The following is an 18,894-nucleotide window of genomic DNA, read 5'->3' on the forward strand; positions in this document are numbered from 1 at the left end:
GGAAATAATAGGTATCCATCTGCTTTTTGTTTTTAACATTTCTTTTGGAACCACCAGTCTCCCCTACCAGACCAGAACCTCAGTTGATGAAGAAAACGGGGATAGCAAAACTTATACGCTTTACAGGAAATAATAGGTATCCATCTGCTTTTTGTTTTTAACATTTCGTTTGGAACCACCAGTCTCCCCTACCAGACCAGACCCTCAGCTAATGAAGAAAACGGGGATAGCATTTTGCTATTCCCGGCCAATAATGCTATGACACGTGAAAGTGGTCAGGAATAGAAAAATAGTGATATCCCCATTTCAAGAAAGTCTTTCTCCAGCTAGTGAGCTTGCTAAATGAATGATATTTACCAAAATTTTGATTAACCTACCTTCAACTTCAACTGGTTTTGGACATAAAATCATATTTAAACTCATCCTTTTAAAACAGCTGTAATAAAAGTGCTTAAAAGATGTACATAAAAATGTGAATTGACTAGTCTTTTGCCGGACAGTGGGAGAGGAGTACAGATTAGTGAAGCCTGCCGTACCAACTACCAAACAAATAGCCGACATGATCAGAAAGATTGGTGGATTATATGATACTAGAATATGTGGCTGGGGGATAAGCATTAACCAGTTTTGGCCATGAGTTTAATTATTGAACCCAGTCTCCTTGGATATATGTTGTTGTGGATAAAAAGGAAAATAATTAAGATCCAAGGAGAACAAGTAAGATTTATACATGTGTGTTTGGTTTGATTTCCCAACCAAACCAGCTTTCTTCCAATTCGAAAAGTTTCATTTTGGTCCATAAATAAACAAAACCAAACTGGTCATGGCCGCTTTAGATATTTTCTTATGTGCATACACATGTACATGTATAGATAAATCGTATTTAGTTGGTGACAATAAAAAAAATATATATAAACCAAAAAACAGTAGCTATTAGCATGTTCTAGAGTGCAGTGCTGCCATGAGCTGTCGTCTTAGTAGTTTGACAAAGACGGCATAATCATCTTAACAGAATCGTGAACTTCCGGGCAAACACCACTTTCAAAACAAAACAAAGAGACAAAAAGATTGAGAATCTGCCTATGCCTGATTTTTTCTGCTCAAACATAATGAAGTGCCAAAAGAGGCAATTTGAAGATCAAATTGTAAAAGAAAAGACCACATAACAAGATCCATACAAAGCCAACTTGAAAATTGCGAGAACAAGGTTCTCCCTATTCACATCACTACCTCAATTTTTTTTCTTTTTCCTCTCATCTTTATTCTCTCCAAGCCCCAGGTCATTATCAAAAAAACAAAACCTTTGCACTCCCAACTCCTGATAATACATCTTCTAGGCCATGGTCTCCAAGTGTTCCCTGAAAACTTTTAACATGCCAGAAAAAGTGACAATTCCCACCAAGCTACAATCATCCTCAATAACCCACACATAGTTCACTCTGTGAGCAATTGCTTGAATCATCACAGCTACCAATGAGCTCTTGGGATGGCAAACTATGGCCTCAGCCCTCCTCACCATTCTAGCTGAGTAGCTACTGGACCTACTGTATTTACCAGACCTTGGCTGCAAAGTGGTATTTGGAGACACAGAAGACTCTTCATCTGATGAAGAAGACATCAATGAATGTGCATAAGAACTTGATGAAGTTAATGTGTAATTTTCCAACACCCCTTGTAGCTTTCTCTCCTTCAATCTCTCCATCACAACCCTAACCAAGTGCTCAGGGGGTCCACCACAATCAATGTAGGACATGAGGTCTCCAGCTGAGAGAGTGGTGATGGCTGCAGCCACTGACTCATCACAGCAGGCAAGGGTGAAGGGTGAGATCTCACCAATCAAGACCCCCTCGGAGTCTACCACAGCCACAGAGGTCTGCTGAGAAAGTGATTGGGATATGAGCTGCAGGGCTGAGTTTGCTGAGGAGTGGTAGTTGATGGCTAAGATTTCGGTGCTGATAATGCCAAGAGAGTCCATGGAGAAAGCTGGGATGGGAGAGAAGAGGCCAATTGAGCTGAGGAGAAATCGGACTACATCTTCTTGTGTCAGCCAGCAGAACTCTTGGCCATTGTGGAAGGTGGTGGTGGTGCATTTTGGGTGTTGTTTTCTTCTTGAACTGCTGCTTAGCCTGGTTCTTATTGGTACTACCAAGTTCTGGACTCCCTGGAGGATCAGATCAATGGCTGCAAGTAGGCTGAAAGACACAGAACACAGAACGAGAGTTAGTATCGGTTTGTGTGAAACAGAGTTAAAGTAGAAAGCTTTGGTCTTTGGCTGAATTGGTCTCCAATTGACACAAAAAACAAAAAACAGATGAGAAATTGGTCTGATTTGAGAACTTATTAAAAAACATTCAGAAGTACATATCAGTTGGAATTTTAACCAAAAGTTGGCTGTAATTTAAGAGAATGAGATTGGAGACAATAGAAACAAATCTTACACAAACTTGTGACATTCTGGACTAAATGAAAACTCAACAGAACTTAAAAAATTAAGAAAACCCAGGTAACAATTTCATCAAAAATAAAGATTAAACCCAAAAAATTGAGAAAAACAAGAACTTTCAAGACAAGGGTTTGGTTTTCAGTACCTGCAAGAGGGTTCCACATGCATCACTTGGCCAGGAATCTTAGACAAAATTGCAGAGACAGGTGCCTTGAGAGCAGCAGATGGAGACACCAAGTTGTCGTCTTTACAGAGATAGCAGATGACATCAACCATGCAGACCTTGCCAACACAGCGGCACAGCTGGCCAGCGTCTAGAGATCTGGTAGTTTTGGGGTGGTTGCAGTCCCAGACACTGATGAAGTTTTCCTCACATGTCTTCAAGGCCTCTAAGGCATCAGCAACTGTGGCGGAGGCAGAGAGGGACCTCAGGGCCGGCTTGGCTAGACAGAGGTCAGATACCTCGTACCTCAAGAAGCTCACTGCCATGCAAGAACTAGTTGACAATGGAGATGAGGAGGAGGAGGAGGAGGAGGAGGAAGAGGATGGATTGAAGGAAGGAGCTCTGTAGGTTGCGAGAAAGCAGAGCTTTTTATTGTGGTGGTGGTGATGTTGAGGAGTTCTAGAGTATAGTGGATACAAAGAGTTGGGGGTATTTATAAGAGAACTTCTCATGGGGTTGGGGGAAGATAATTTGGAAAATGTTGGGGGCATGGACCATATGGTAGGTGGCAAAACAGTGTGGGGTCCATTTTTTCAAATTTTTTCATAACAGAAATAAATTAAAATTCTCACATATATTATAACACGTATACAAATTATTAACATATAAATCCCATAAGTTTAAATCTTAAATCACTATACGTTTAAAATTCTCACATATATGTTAATATAAATTATTATTAACATATTATCGCCCATGATATTTGAATTTGTAAACTTATTTATTACAGCTGCAGTTAGATATCACTAAATTAAATGAGATATAATTATTCTAGAATACTGTTTAGCTTTTTACATATAAAGAGAAATTACATATGATATATATGCAAATAAATTTTTTTTTATATACGTATCAAACTGTAATTTCTCTCCAAAAATAATTGCCTCCTTACCAAACATATAAAGGAGCCAAATATTTTCCTTATTTTAGATTGCAGGGCATGTTGATTGCACCACAAACTTTTCTCATCTTTTTAACAGAGTGGACCTAAATAAAAATTCCTAAATCCTAACCTTACTATCATTACTAGAGGTGCCGTTGACAATGCCAGGCCACCAAGTCAGTAAGAAAAAAATAATTTATCCTTGTTCATATTCTTTTCTTAAGTATGTGAGGTGATTTTCTTTTTTGTATTTACCAATTGTCCTTTTGTACATTACGGATGGTGGGTTAAATGTATATCATTGTGCACATTACGACTTGTTTCTGCATTACATTATTGCAAGTACAACTGTGTGAAGAAAAAATTGTTTCCTCTTATCTGTCCATTTCTATATGTAATGAGTAATTTCTTTTCCTCGCATGAAAATTGGAGGAGATTCTAAAACTCTTATTCAAATTTTGAAAACCAGAGTACTAGTTCTTGGAAAATGATTTCCATTGTTCAAGTTCAAGATCTTTGTTTACTTCTCCAACAAAATACCCACGGTTCACTTATGTTATAATTTAAGAGAGAGAAATATGGTAGCGGATTATTTAGTTAATATTGGTCATTCACTTTTACATCCTTGTGTTTGGGTTCAAGAATTTTCATTTTTCAATTGTTTATCATTTAAAATTTGAATTTTTTGGTCTTTAGACCCGAAGAGGATCTTCATTGTAATTTACTTTGTACCTCAAAAAAACAAAACATGGTGGTTAGATTTCTCACCTAAACAAAAATTGTAGCTGCTCTCTCCATCTGTGAGTCCTAAAGGAAAACTCCATAGAGAGGGGGAAGAGGAAGAAGCGTCACTGCCCCTCCTCCCCCTTCTCTTTTCTCGTATTTTCCTTTTAGATTAGTGAAAATAAGTCCATTGGGGCGTTTTAAATAAAAACCCATTGTGGTGATTTCTTCTGAGTCATGCTTAGATTGAAGTTCATCATCACTCATTTTAGTCTATCTTCTCAATCAAATCGTTCTCCCAAAATCCGATCCCTAACGCCACTCATGTTCTCTAAATTTGATTCTTCATCCTATTTGACGGAGGTTGCTACAAATCACCAAATTGTTCTTTGTCAAGGTTGTCGTTTTCGTTTATTTATTCGCTCTTATGTGCAGGTAGATTGTTGGAAATCATATTTTTTCTAAATATGTTATGGATGCGATGATGGGTGTGGCCACAACGGCGCTTCTTCAGGTGGTGGTGGTAGGGTTCGTTTAGGCTCATGAGTTGTTTTAGAGTTTTGGTTATGTTAGGTTTGTGAGCTTTGTTTAGGCTTATGGTTAATTGTGGTGATGTGGACTAGTAGTTTTAATGCAGCTTTTGTTCGAGTTAGTTTTGCTTTTAACATGTTAGTTTATTGCTCTCTTGGGATTAGTACTTTAGATATCTTGTTGATGTCTTTAGTGCCCGTTTGACATTGCTTATTTGGGGTGATAAGTGATTTTTTAAAAATTTTGGGAAGCCCAACCCGTTTGGTAAACTGTGAGAAAATCACTTATTGTTAAAAATTGTTGTGAGAGAAAACTATAAAGGAAAGCAGCTAATGAGGTGCTTTCATTTTCTGATTATGCAGGAATCAGTTTCGAAGAGGAGCTGGGTTTAATGATTAATCGGCAATCATTTTCTGATTATGAGTAAAATCAATACCAACAACACTTTTAACAAAAATTTTACCAAACGCCAAACTACTTTCTCTCACAGCTGATTTCTCTCACAGCAAATTTGACAGCGACTATTTTCACAGCACAGCAATGCCAAACTGGCCCTTAATTGTACCGTTGAAGATTATCTAATAAAGTTTCTCTTTGATAAAATAAAAAATAATAATAATACTTTGTACCCCGAAAGAAAAAAAAAAGAAAAAAAAAACTCATAGAGCCAAATTTTAATTGACTAGTAGTATTTTTAAAATTAATAAAAATAAATAAATAAACTGCAACAAATTAAATTTTGAGCATGTAAATTGTGAACGGGTACATTTGTAAATGACATAAATTCTTAATGAGTTTAAAAAGAAGCAGGGGTATATATATAAGCATAGACTTATGTCTCCTTAGTTTAATTACTTGCAGAGTCGAATCACCATTTCTGTCAACTAATTTACAGTAATTAGTATAGTATAAACCGCATGAGTGTATAATAGAATGTCGGAGACATTACCTGTGAGTACTGACATGATGTAGTAGATGTATACTTAATTATAACTAAAGCAACGATTTGAAATATAATAATAATAGTAATAGTTAAAGCAAAAACAAAATTAAAAAAAGTCATGTGGTCAATTATAACTTATGCTACTGCTGCATTGTGTACGGATTAATTACATATATGATCTACAACTAATTTGATTGTGTATATATATATATATATTTTTTACGAGTGATAGTTTAAACTATAAGTAGAGGGGAATTTTTCTCACACACACTATTAAGGTGTTATATGAATTCAAGCATGAAATCATTGATCTACAAATTCATGTCATAATTCATTGAGTTAGACCCGTTGATTTAATTGTATATATTTTTATTGAGAGCCGAGAAGGCACACTCGGCGAAGCCACTGGGCAATTCATATAAGTAGATTTATACTTCATAAATATAAATCATTATCCCCTACTTTTTCAACAAGCTGCTCTCCCAATTGGCAACCATTAAAAAAGCGTTTAGTCAGGTTGACTTGGAAGCTGACTCATCTGAGATCTAATTTCAAGCTCAATCAAACCCAACTCACTCACTCTTATTTTTGAATCTATTCTCTGAGGTGTCATCAGTTTTTATTGACGGAAATTGGTGAATTCCATCACTTAATTGTTATTTAATTATCATTAACCATAACTTAATTTATTATGCATCACTAGTTCTAAAGTTTTAGGTTAAGAGATTAAAAACAATTTAATGAGCATTGAGGAGAAAGTTTTCTTCACCACTTGAAACTTTGTTTTGTGACTTCTTTTATATTTATAGGTACTTTTAATGGATCTGAGTTAGTTGGATGAGAAATATGATTTTTTGAATTCTAAAGAGGGGTTCTTGAGTACTGTCGTATACTGCAACAATCTTATAGAGATGAGATTATTATGAGATTTGGTGAGACTAAAATACAAGTAATCACACCACATGTATTGTTCGACTGCTGCACTGTAGATTTTCTCGACATTAATTTCTCTTTTATAGTTTTTAACTCTAGGGCCCCGTTTGGTTCACGGAACAGATTTGAGGAGAAATCACTTTTCATGTCATTTCTCAAAGAATGGGAAATGATAGATTTCTTTCCCACGTTTGGTAATGTCGAGAAAGTAACCAGGAGATTTCACTTTGTTTCCTTTCCCATGTTTATATTGAGTAAGAATGGAAAACAAAGTTTGTATAATTTTTTAATTATATCCATATTAAATCAAATAAAGAAAGAAACCATTTAATGATACATTGTAATTCTCATGCTTGGACTTACCAAACAAACTCTCCTTATCATCGGTAACACAATTCAATCGGGGCCTTAGGAATGCTTTAGACTAATCAAAAACAAAGTCTTCTTGTCATCAATAACACAGTTCACACCCTAGGAACTTTCAAATTATTTGTGTAATTAATTTGTTTAATCATTTTACCTAAAAGGAGTGCAAGCTAAACCTAGGTTGGCAAGCAAGCAAAGCAACCGTGGAAATGACATGTTTAATCAGTGGGAAGAAAACATGATGGGATTGGATTGGGACTATCCATTCTCAAATATATCAATTCATTTGTAAAATGGACGGTCTACATCATTTGCATGGTGCCCCACCCAAAAACTTTAAGCAAATAAAAGTCTCATTCCGGGTCCCATGATGTGATACACGACACAATTAATGACCGTAATAAACCGTACGATTTTGTTTGAGAGAGATCATAGCCATTCACTGTTTTAGTGGCAATAAGTAATTGACGGAATTAGGATAAACAAGGCCGCTAATGCTTGGATAAAAAGTGCATGAAGTGGGGGCCACTCACCATTTGAAGATCCTTCTTAGATTCGAATTTCATTTTTTAACTGCTCTTGGTGAACTTTTTACCAATCTTTTTTATCCGATTGAGATCTGGGTGAAGGCACTCGTAGCACAAAGCAACCAAAGCATTAGGCCCTTGGGAGCCAATGGTGATGCACTTCAGCGTTAGCATTCACTAGAAAAATGGTTTTTTTAATATTTTTTTGTTTGGATAATTTGAGATTTATTATGTTACTAAACTGTTTATCTAAATAGTCGATACGGTGAGGAGAAGAGAGAAAAATATACTAAGGAAACTTATGACATAGATGAAAATTAGATTAATTTATATAAATTGTGTTATTACAATTACATATTCGAGAGAAAACAAGATGAGCGGGTTAAGCATGAGAGATTGGAAAATTAGGAAAATACTATGGAACTCAAACAAGGATGCATAAATATGATATATATGTTAATTACTTAACATTTTGAGCTTGTTTGATAATTAGTTTGTTTTTAATTTTTCGTTTTGTTTTTCTTGTTAAAAATAAAGAGGAAACATATGAGAGAAAAGAAAGAGAAGAAAGAGAAAGGAGGGATGGTGGAGGGAGATAATGCAATGTAACGTTGCACAAAATGAGAACTACACAACTAAAAGTAATTACAAATGTGCTTGTTCTTTTAAGTTTTGTTTATAACATATTTGCTTTTCTTACTCCATCTTTCCTCATTCCTCATTCTTTCTTCATCATTTCATCCATATATTTTTTCTTTATCTTTAATTGAAATTATGAAAATTAAAAAACGAAATAATTACCACCAAATGGATCAAAGTCGAAATGATTGGGGGGTTGGGTACAGAAACAACATAATATTCCCTCAAATATCACATGTTAAAACTATAAGGCACTCATTGCCAAAATGGTGAACTTCTTCAGAAAGTCATTGTCTGTGTCAAATTAATGCTTCACTGTACATTGTACAATTTCTACCAACCATATGATGTTGTGGATTTGTATTGTTTTTGTTGGCTGGAATCCTCATTCTTTAACAGAAAAACTTGTATGAAACGGGAATATCACTGTTTTGCTATTCCCGACTAATCATAGACTGTCATGTGAAAAAATTATCACGCGTAGCATACTCTGATTGATCGGGGATAGCAAAATAATGTTATTCCTATTTCATTTAAGTATTTCTTCTTTTTTAAGAGCTATTGTATAATGCAAGTTTTATAATTTGGCCAGTTGTTAAATGAAAATTTTATTTGTCGCAAATATATATATGATGTGATGTGTCAACTTTCCTCATATACAGATTTGGCACATACAATACAATTTGGTGAAACAAATTTCCCAAAAAAATATATAAAAAATCAATTTGATGAACCTAAATAAAGTAAATGTCTTGATCAGCTTGAGACTGGCACCTTCTCCCTCAAGGCTCAAGCATAGTAAAATAATTGCGGGTGAAAAAACCACTAATAGGAATTGGACACGTAACAATAGGAAATAGAGAAGCGAAAAGGCATCTCGAATCAATGTTGTAGTTTGGGCGCCTAGGCCGTTTGGCTTTAGCCATGTTGTGTTTTATGCCTGATCTTCCTTAGGCTCGCGGTTTCTTTACCGCATTATCTGTGGCCATATGCGGCTATGATTGGAGTTACCGATGATACCGTTGTTCTCCTTGTGGCTATATTTGGAATTACCGATCATATATGTGTTTGAATTTAGATTAACCTTTCGCAGTTATTATGTTTCTACATTTATATTAACTTTAAATGAGTATTTGTGTCTGTTCTTGTACTGGCCTTTATGGCTAATAGTCTTTGTGCTTTGATTTACGAATGCAATATATCGTTTCCTCTCAACAAATAAACCAAAAAAAAAAAAAAAAAAAAGGGAAAGCAAGTTAAGTTCATATAATTAAGGGTGTGATGAAATAAAGAGTTACAAATGGTTCTTTAACATGATACCTTGAATGATCAAAAAACAATTCGTATCATGAAGATGTATCGTGTAAGGCAAAACGAGCGAGTCTATACATTTCATATAATTAACATAAGGTCTTTTATCACCTTAATTATTAAAGAGGAGAATACTGAGGATTGACTAAATATTTATTATTTATGAAAGCGACAAACGAAATTATATGGAAGAATTCTTAAATTGGTAATATACGACTCAGATTTAAAGTTGGTAAATCATATGTAATAACTAGTGGCTTTTGCCACTTGCATTGCATTGCATTAAAGCTCCGGGTTCAGCTAATTTGGGACAAAAGCAAAGCAATCAATCCAAACAAAGTTTGCGTCTAATTAAACAAAGGCGATAAAACTAAAAGAGAGCAAGTTGAATCTCAGAGTCATCATATATACTTGCCCCACGTTCCAAGTTCCAACAGCTATCAACTACATTTTGCGGGCACTTTATTTCCTTTATGAGGATATTTCAGTTGCAAATTGGCTGGTGTTGTTAGCGTGACTTGTGGATATTGACTTACTTTCCTTACACACCAAGAATTCCTATTATAATTGTAATTGATTTACTTTAATTCCTGATTTCCTACTGCATATAGATTTAGGAATTTATTATTTACTTCCTATTCAGGTTTCGTTGTATTATAAATATGACCTCCTACAAGGAGAAGAATACACAGAAAATTCCCACAAACAAATATTCTCTCATAGTTTTCATATTTTAGCATGGTATCAGAGCCAGGTTCGATCTAGGGACCTGTGCTTGTGTTCTTCTTGAAATTTAAGTGCTCTTCTCCCCCCTTGAGAGGGGGGGGGGGAGGGGGAGTGAAAGGGATATGTTTATTGACCTATCCCAATTACCTTGACATATTTCCATGAAGATGTTGCTTATTTCTTGACTCCGACGACCCCTTCTCTTCAAGGGGAGAGGAAGATTGAAGAGAATTTGTGTCTGAGTGAATTAGCTAAAGTTTATATGGAAGAATTTATTGTTGCCACTGCCGTGCTCATGGGGTTTCGGTGTTCTGCCTTACCTATTGCCGTGCTCACAGGGTTTCTGTGTTCTGCCTTATCAATTGCTGTGCTCACACAGTTTCTGTGTTCTGCCTTACCTACTGCCGTGCTCACAGGGTTTCTGTGTTCTGCCTTATCTACACCCGTGCTCACAAGGTTTCTGTGTTTTGCTATGTACCCTATTTTTTAGGGTTTGCTCTTGTGTTTCCGCTGTGAACTTTGTTTTAGTTTGTCACTTGTTTCACTCGTGGTTGACTAAAAGATCTTCTCTACAATTGGTGTTTCTCAAGTATGGTGTCCTGTGACTCGCTTGTCAAGTTGGGCCTGCGAAATATCTTTGCCCAACTTGAGGGGGAGTGTTGGCGAGTCCTTATTTCATTAGAATTTTGGTTACTTACCAATTATATTTTGTCCTATTGTAATAGAGATTATTTTATTTAGTGTTATGGGGGTTGATGATTTTTTCAACCCTCATAGAGGTAGCACCACCGACTCATTCTCTCATTCTCCACCAACCATCGTTGAGTTGAGTGCCCAGATGGCTCCGCTCCTATAGATGCAGACTTTTACCCCGAACCTAATCCAGAATCAGGATCCTCTTTTGACGACCCCAACCCCGACTCCGAAGACGACCCCGACCCCGACTCCGAAGACGACCTCAACCCCGACCCCCACTCCGATGATGACCCCAACTCCGAATTTGGCTCTGATTCAGACCCTGATCCCGATTTCAACTCTGACTCCGGCCTCGACTCAGGCTCATATTCCGATCCCAATTCCTACTCAACTGTATCCTATGCATCTTCCGCTGCACAGATTATGACTTCTCAACTAACGACCCCGACACATGGACCAGATTGCGCATTTTGTGAAATCCGAGGATCAATTGGCGGATATTTTGACAAATGCGATTTTCAGTAAAGCATTCCACAATTCACTAGATCAGTTGGGCATTGGCGACATCTATGCACCAACGTGAGGGGGAGTGTTAGCGTGACTTGTGGATATTGACTTACTTTCCTTACACACCAAGAATTCCTATTATAATTGTAATTGATTTACTTTAATTCCTGATTTCCTACTGCATATAGATTTAGGAATTTATTATTTACTTCCTATTCAGGTTTCGTTGTATTATAAATATGACATCCTACAAGGAGAAGAATACACAGAAAATTCCCACAAACAAATATTCTCTCATAGTTTTCATATTTTAGCAGGTGTCACGTGGACATGCGTGTTATCAGGAGAAAAATTTATGTGCAACGAGAATAACAAAATAGTAATATCCTCATTTTATACAATTTTTTTTTGCCTCTCTACACCATGGGTATTTTTTATTTTTTATTTCTTGTTTTTTGTACAATGGAATTATTTTTGTATAATTATTTATTCTCACTAGAAAAAAGAAAAGGATTCCTGTCTTATATACTTGAAATGCACGAAATTATTTAAAATTAAATATACATATATATACTTATTTTATGGGAATATTTACTATATAATAATAGTAATAGTATGAGATCATGAATGACATACATAAGGTCCCCTAAAACACCCATGTTGATCTCCCTCTGAGATGCAGAAGATCTAGGAATGGCAATACTTACCATCCTATCTTTGTTGAGCAATGAGGACCCAAAACTTAAAGATTTGGCTTTTTCCTACCCCCGGGGGTTTGTGCTTTCTTTTTGGTCACATCTTATCTTAGGTTGTTTATGTACTCGCCTCAACATGTTGTGTGGGAAAAAAGAAGAAGCATGTCGTTAAAATAATTAATGAAGAATTAGACAGAATAATGAGAAATTAGAGAGATATTAATATTGATGTAAGTGATTTAAGCTATTAATTAACCAATGGAGAAACCTTGATGCATAAATTATTATGCAAATTGCATTAAAATAAAAATAAAGCAATTTCCTTCCCATTGATATATTCTTTTTTGGGTCAATTTCCTTGCCATTGATAGCTCCACTCAAAGTGCAAATCATCAAATTCTCAGTGACATCAGGGAATCTCTATGTATTATAATATAATTACTTTTCTACTTGCCCAATTATTTTGTTGCCTTTTTTTTCTTTCAATAAAATATGTTTCACTTTATCAATGCCTAATTACCTATAAGTTAACTATAACTTTTGTTAGTGGAATTAATGATGACACCTCCAGAAGGAGATAGCATGGAGATGGAGGTGGGGAACAATTGAAAGATAAGTCGGTCCAAAAATTGCAGAGTGACCCCCCATGCGACTATCAATTTGGATCTTTGTTTGGACAACCTATTTCACTCCTTCATTTAATTCCTGCATTTATGTAACAGATATATTGTGGCTGGTCCTAGCTTCCTACAAAGTACAACTATAAGTATCCATTACAACTTGTTTTTGGGTCAACAATGACGTGATTTGTGAAATACAGGTGTGGTGTTAGTAAAAAGTTCTTCGATGTTTAAGTTGCGTTCAAAGATACCAACTATATAGAGTGTTGTAATTTGCTCGACTCAGTTGAATTACTATAGCTATTTTCCCATTTTCAACAGAATTACGTAAAGTCAGTTAGTTTCAGAAGAGTGCATTGTCTTCTAGGTCAAATTTTTGGCTACATGGCAATTAGCTTTAATGATGCATGATTTAAGGAAAACCACCTCCAGTATAGTGGATGAAAGAATGTTTGATTATTGGCATATTTATTCCCACCTATGCATGCATGTTACTAACTCTCTCTCTCTCTCTCTCTCTCTCTCTCTCTCTCTCTCTCTCTCTCTATATATATATATATATATATATAGTTATTCTTCTGAGAAACACTCTTCAAAGAATAACATGATGAATTATAACTTTCACGTTCAATAATGAATAAAGCTAACGAAGTAGATTATATAATAGGAGAGAGTAATATATTTATATATATAAACGCATTTATATTTTGGATAATTCTCATGAGGAATAACCATTTTTTTTTTTTGTAGTAGACAATATTTCCCAGTCAATCATCATCTCCTCCGATCTAAGAACTCAAAATAAAGAAAGGAACAATATCAAGTGACTAAGTGATACAATAATATAGGGTTAAGTGTCGTTTTACCCCTTGAATTATGACACGTTTGAACTTACCCATGAATTATTTCATATGTTGATTTAGTCCTTGAACTCATTTAAAATAGTCAAAAATGGCACCTGTTGTTAATTTTTTTTGAAGATTTCATCCACATTGCCGTTTAAATAGACATATGAGGGGATCGTGCTTCATATTTTGAGGACATTATAGTCTTTCTAACTAAGCAGTTGGCGACAAAGAAAAAGGCAGATTCAAAACCTCTTCCTTCGACTGATGGAAGTTCACATGTTCAAGACCTCTGACCTCCTGCAACTTCGTCAGGTTTAGAGACGTGGGTGAAACCCTTGGAATAACCAACATGATGGCCAACCCAGTTGAGGTCCTTTTCACCCCACGCCTTCATGCTCCCCTTTTTGGTTGAATAAAACTTCATTCGAAAGAGCCAAAAGCAAGAGGACACACAAACACCAACCCAAAAGCAAGGAGGCAGAAAACAAAACCAGAGCCACACCAAAACACCAACCCAAAAGCAGCAAGGCAATCCATCACAAGAAATAATAAAAGCAAGAAAGGAAGGGGATGGTTGACCAAGCAATCCGTGTGCAACCATCGTCTAGCAACTTCTATGGAGGCCAACCCACACCACTGAACATCTATGGAGGCCGCGATTTGGGAAAAATGACAAAAAGGAGGCTGCTCACTTGGAATGACTATAATGTCCTCAACAAACGAAGCATGTGCCCCTCACATGCCTATTTAGTCAGAAATATAGATGAAATCTCCAAAAATCTAAAGTAGGTGTCATATTGGCCATTTTAATTGCATTCAAGGACTGAATCGATAGACGAAATAATTAAGAGGAGTAAGTTCAAAAAGCATAATAGTTCAGGAGATAAAACGACTAAAAATCCTACAATATAATAGCTTAAATATATTTAGGTTTTTTTTTTCTTTCGCCTAACGAGAAATGATAAAATTGATAGCATATCACCACGTACAAGTCTTTTGATTAGGAATATGTTCACATGCAATATTAGGCCTATTATCACTTGTAAATTTGCTACTGCACCAAATTAATATTCGCATTTCTGAATATTAATTGTTATAATATACGAGTCAAACATACATTATTTATTTCGCCAAAAAAAAAAACATTATTTATTTGGCAAAAAAAAAAAAACATGCATTATTTATGTGCATCGAAGCATCTAATGACTCGTAGGTCTTGTCAAGTTTGTCAAGTAGAGAATATACTATGCTAAGATCTGAAACAGTTTATTTTATATACACATTTATTTATTTTTGTTGGTGCCGACAAGTTGGCTAGCCAAATCTATATTTAAAATGAACATGCAACAAGCTTCTTTTTGTTAAAAGACCCACTCGAAAAATCAAAGCTTAGAATATGGTGGTTTACACCAAGTTGCTACCATAAAAGAAAAACAAAAGGTCTTCGATCTTAAAATCTAGGTTGCTCCAGGGGTTTTAGGTTGTAGTTATATGTTTTTTTCTCTTCTTTCTCTTTAATGAAAAACTAACCCTAGTAAATACAGATATGGGTGTAGTCAAGTTTGTTAGAGCGGATGTGCTCTCCACTCTACACTCGAGTTCGAATCTCCCTTTTCGTAGTTTAAATTAAATTAAATAGAATACCGCTTGTATAAAAAATTAAAAAAATCTAGATCTTTGGCGCATATGTCTTTAATTTGGTTGTTTTTTTCAAAGTACTGCATTAAGGACGTATATATTTATCCAATAAGATAAAGACAACATGCATATAGCTTATCACTTCACATGAACCAAAGGCCACAATTGTAGATACCTTTTATAGGAATTTTTTTTCTTTCTTCTCATTTAATCAGTACGGCCTTGTATGGTGACAGATCGTATTCACACCCTTGAAGAATATTTAACTTGTTCTAATTATTAATCAACTAAATTTAATCAATCTTAAGTTTGAAATGAAAAATAATCAAAAGCCAAGTCATCATGTTTCCAAAGCATATTCATTCACACAAGTGGCATATATATATTTGCATGGTTGTTGGTTGATAATCACTTGCAGCGATCAAAGTTTTCAAATGGATGAAAATTAAGTTTTGTCATCTTGTTTGCCTTTCTTAATCTTGATTTTAAAATTTTGATTATGTACATTCTACTTGGTACTTTGATTCATTATGAAGAAACAGACAGCGGCCCACTTGTTTTGACCAAAACATCAAATAAAGATCCCAATTTGAGGAACATGCCTTGTTAACGTTAATGTCATCTTTCAATTAGAAAATCAGCTCCCAATCTAATCCACGTTTATTCAGGCAAGAAAAATTTAAATAAAAAGAAATAAACCAAAAATAATCTTAAAGTAGAAAATAAAATAATTTATCACGAGCAACTTTTCAGTGGGTCACCCATCATAGAATTGCTCTATCTCTAACTCGCTTAACTTTGAAGTTCTCATGACTCCGAAGCTAGTGAGCTCTCAAAAGGCCTCGTGCTATATGGAGACGGGCATATACATATAAGGCACATTATCCTCTCTTCGTTGGTCGATGTAGGATGTTACACAACTAACACTTGCATTCAGTGGCGGACCCACAAAAGCATAAGGAGGTGTAGTTGCACCTCCCCTTATCGGAATATTCTGTGGAGATGACTTGGGTTCAAGGTTCTGTTTCAAAACGAGGAAGATGGCTTGGGTTCATTTGTTTGTAGCGCAAACGATGCCATCTTCGTAAAACTTTTGTTTCCTTTCCTTTTAATGAAACGGGGAGTTTTGAAGCAATTCTAACTTTCAGCAATTTACTACTTTAACCTTTTTATTGTCCCTTAGTTCAAAAAGCCTTTTTATTATCCATGATAACCATGTGCCGTGTAGATTATGATTCCCTTCTATCTTATACTTGATAGAGAACCCACAATCCCATAATCACTTCCTAAATCTCTCAAAGCTTTCTTAAGTGGAAAAGTGTTCATGGATTAGTCTTGAAGATAAGTCATTATTAGTTAATATTTCTTGTGGCTTTTACAGCTTATTTCTCACTTTTATTTTCCCCCTTCCTCTTTATTAGTCGTATAGCCAATTGAGTATTTTATATTTTGGGATTGATTATTGTGCTTAGATGACAATTAGTATTTATATTTGATTATATTAAACTGATTATTATGCTTCAATATTAATTAGTAGATTTATAAACTTTTATTGTCAAAACAATTATGTCTCAAAAAATTTACTTCTTAATGCTTTGATGCTTATGTGTTCGACTAAATGCCTTAAAAAAAAACTTTTTTTCTTCATGAATTATAAATAACATTAGTATTATTTAAATTTTAAGAATATTTGATTTTCTAAATTTTGTTTAAAACTTTTAAACTTTTAATATTGTCATTTCCCTGAAAAAAAAATACTGGTACGAATTTGACAATGATCCAAATAGAAGATTCCAAAAGTTCTTACATACATGCACATGATTGTGGGGTATGCTTGCCTAACATTCAGAATAGTGTTGTTGATATGACCTGTCATCAATCCGTACCTATTACATGTGACAGATAAGTACCCAAGAAAAAAAAATTAAGAAAAGAAATTAAAATTGTAAAAAAAAAAACAAGGAAAAGAAAAAACTCGCCCCCATTTCATTCACTGGACACTGGCATGCATCAACAAGTGGTTGACAGACTGTAATTTTGGATAAAACGACAAGTGAAATGAGCGCTGGCTTATCTATTTGTCAGCCCCACTCCTCCACAATCACATGGCTGAATAATCATGACCGATAATGACCACAAAATTAAATCATAAAAAAAACATAAATTTGATGAATGATAATATAAAACTAGGAAGAAGGTACGGCCGCCTTTGTCGTACGAAATTCATTTAGGTGTGAACAAGGCAAGTTGATATGGTTCGTTCAAATATTTCGGCCATGTTTTTTTCGCATGGCTGTCTTTATTTGGAGAATTCCCTCACAGCTATATATTTCTGTGTCTTTTGCCCACAAGGCTAAAGAAGATATTTCTTTGTATCACACCTAAAAGATATGATTTACGAGTAATTACACATGTTTAGAGTCTATATTAATAAAATGAGAGCAAATTTTTAAGGGTAAATGAAAATTTTGGTGACATATTATGACCTCGATCTCAATTAGGTTAGGTATGTATACTTTCAATTGTTTGTAGGTCTCGTAGTTTAGTGTTAGTTTTCAATTATAAAACAGAGAATAAAAACTCAGATTAACTTTTATTCCATAATTAAGAGAGAAATTTTCATATTCCAGTCTCTTTACGTATATTGATTAATGAAGAGAAAAATAAAAGGAAAGCTACAGTGACAACGAATATATAGAGAAATATTTTTCCTACACAGGACTAGTATTCAAGTACTTTTCTCCCTATAGTGAGGAGAATATGTAGGTGATTGATTTGAAGGTGACATTTAGATGCTTTTCCAAACACATACAATAATTGCTCACCTAAACATGCAGTGAATGAAGCAACGGACAGGAATGAAAGGCGAAATTCCAATTGACATCTTCCTCGATCGACAAGCTTTGTTGTTTTCCATGTCTTGATTAGTTTCTTGTATTTTAGCTAATTTGGTAATCAAGTTGAAGTGTTCAAAACCGATCAACATGGTATTGAATATTGATATGTAGCAGAAGAGTTGCAGGCTTGCAGCAGCAAAGCAAGGCAGGTTATGAAGCATGAGCTATAGCTTACAGTTGAGCAGAAGCCAACATAACAGTCTAGTCAGAAATCAGATTATAGTCGGCTAGGTTGATGTGTTGATCTATTTGTTTCTAAGAGCCTAAGAGGTTGGAGGTGGTTGCGACTTTTGTCCAAAATTAATAGGGCATTGAGTGTATATAGATAAGCAATTGCAACAGATGTGTTTTTTTTTTAAAATTTACAAAGATGATATATTAAATTTGGATAACTTGAGCTTGAGGAACTTTTCTATTAAAAAAATAAAAAAACCTAATGTATCGATGAGTCTCGATGACTATAATTTAAGAATACGAAATGAGAAATTATTTGGTGCGTTTGATATACCGCGTCAAAACGTTACTGAGTAAATATGTTGGTTTATTTATGTGAGCTTTTTATAGATAGTAATATATTGTAGGAGTGGTGCTTTGGGTGAGTAAATCATGACTTAGAAGTGAATTTAGCTAGGCTGCTGAAGATCCTCTTTGAGACAAAGAACCTGCCTCATGCAAACATTTATAACGATGGATCCAAACATGTCGATATTTGAAGCTTTCAATTTCAAATATGTGGGGTTGTGTT

General features: G+C 35.0%; 1 protein-coding gene across 1 annotated transcript; it reads right to left on the reverse strand.

The window, feature by feature from the left end:
• LOC18778634 (CBS domain-containing protein CBSX5) lies at positions 1,023-3,081 on the reverse strand. Its single transcript, XM_007214614.2, has 2 exons — positions 2,589-3,081; positions 1,023-2,192 (listed from the first exon to the last, which is right to left on the reverse strand). The coding sequence occupies exons 1-2, from the start codon at positions 2,930-2,932 to the stop codon at positions 1,334-1,336; spliced, it is 1,203 nt and encodes a 400-aa protein (XP_007214676.1). The 5' UTR covers positions 2,933-3,081; the 3' UTR covers positions 1,023-1,333.

The sequence above is a fragment of the Prunus persica genome, chromosome G4 (genome assembly GCF_000346465.2).
Source record: "Prunus persica cultivar Lovell chromosome G4, Prunus_persica_NCBIv2, whole genome shotgun sequence".
In the NCBI taxonomy this organism is placed as follows: Eukaryota; Viridiplantae; Streptophyta; class Magnoliopsida; order Rosales; family Rosaceae; genus Prunus; species Prunus persica.

Bases quoted from the DNA above. Each gene is read 5' to 3' on its own strand.
- LOC18778634 (XM_007214614.2), bottom strand. From the start codon at position 2,932: ATGGCAGTGAGCTTCTTGAGGTACGAGGTATCTGACCTCTGTCTAGCC. The intron at 2,193-2,588 runs GTACTGAAAACC...TGTGTCTTTCAG, and splicing joins CATGTGGAACCCTCTTGCAG to CCTACTTGCAGCCATTGATC.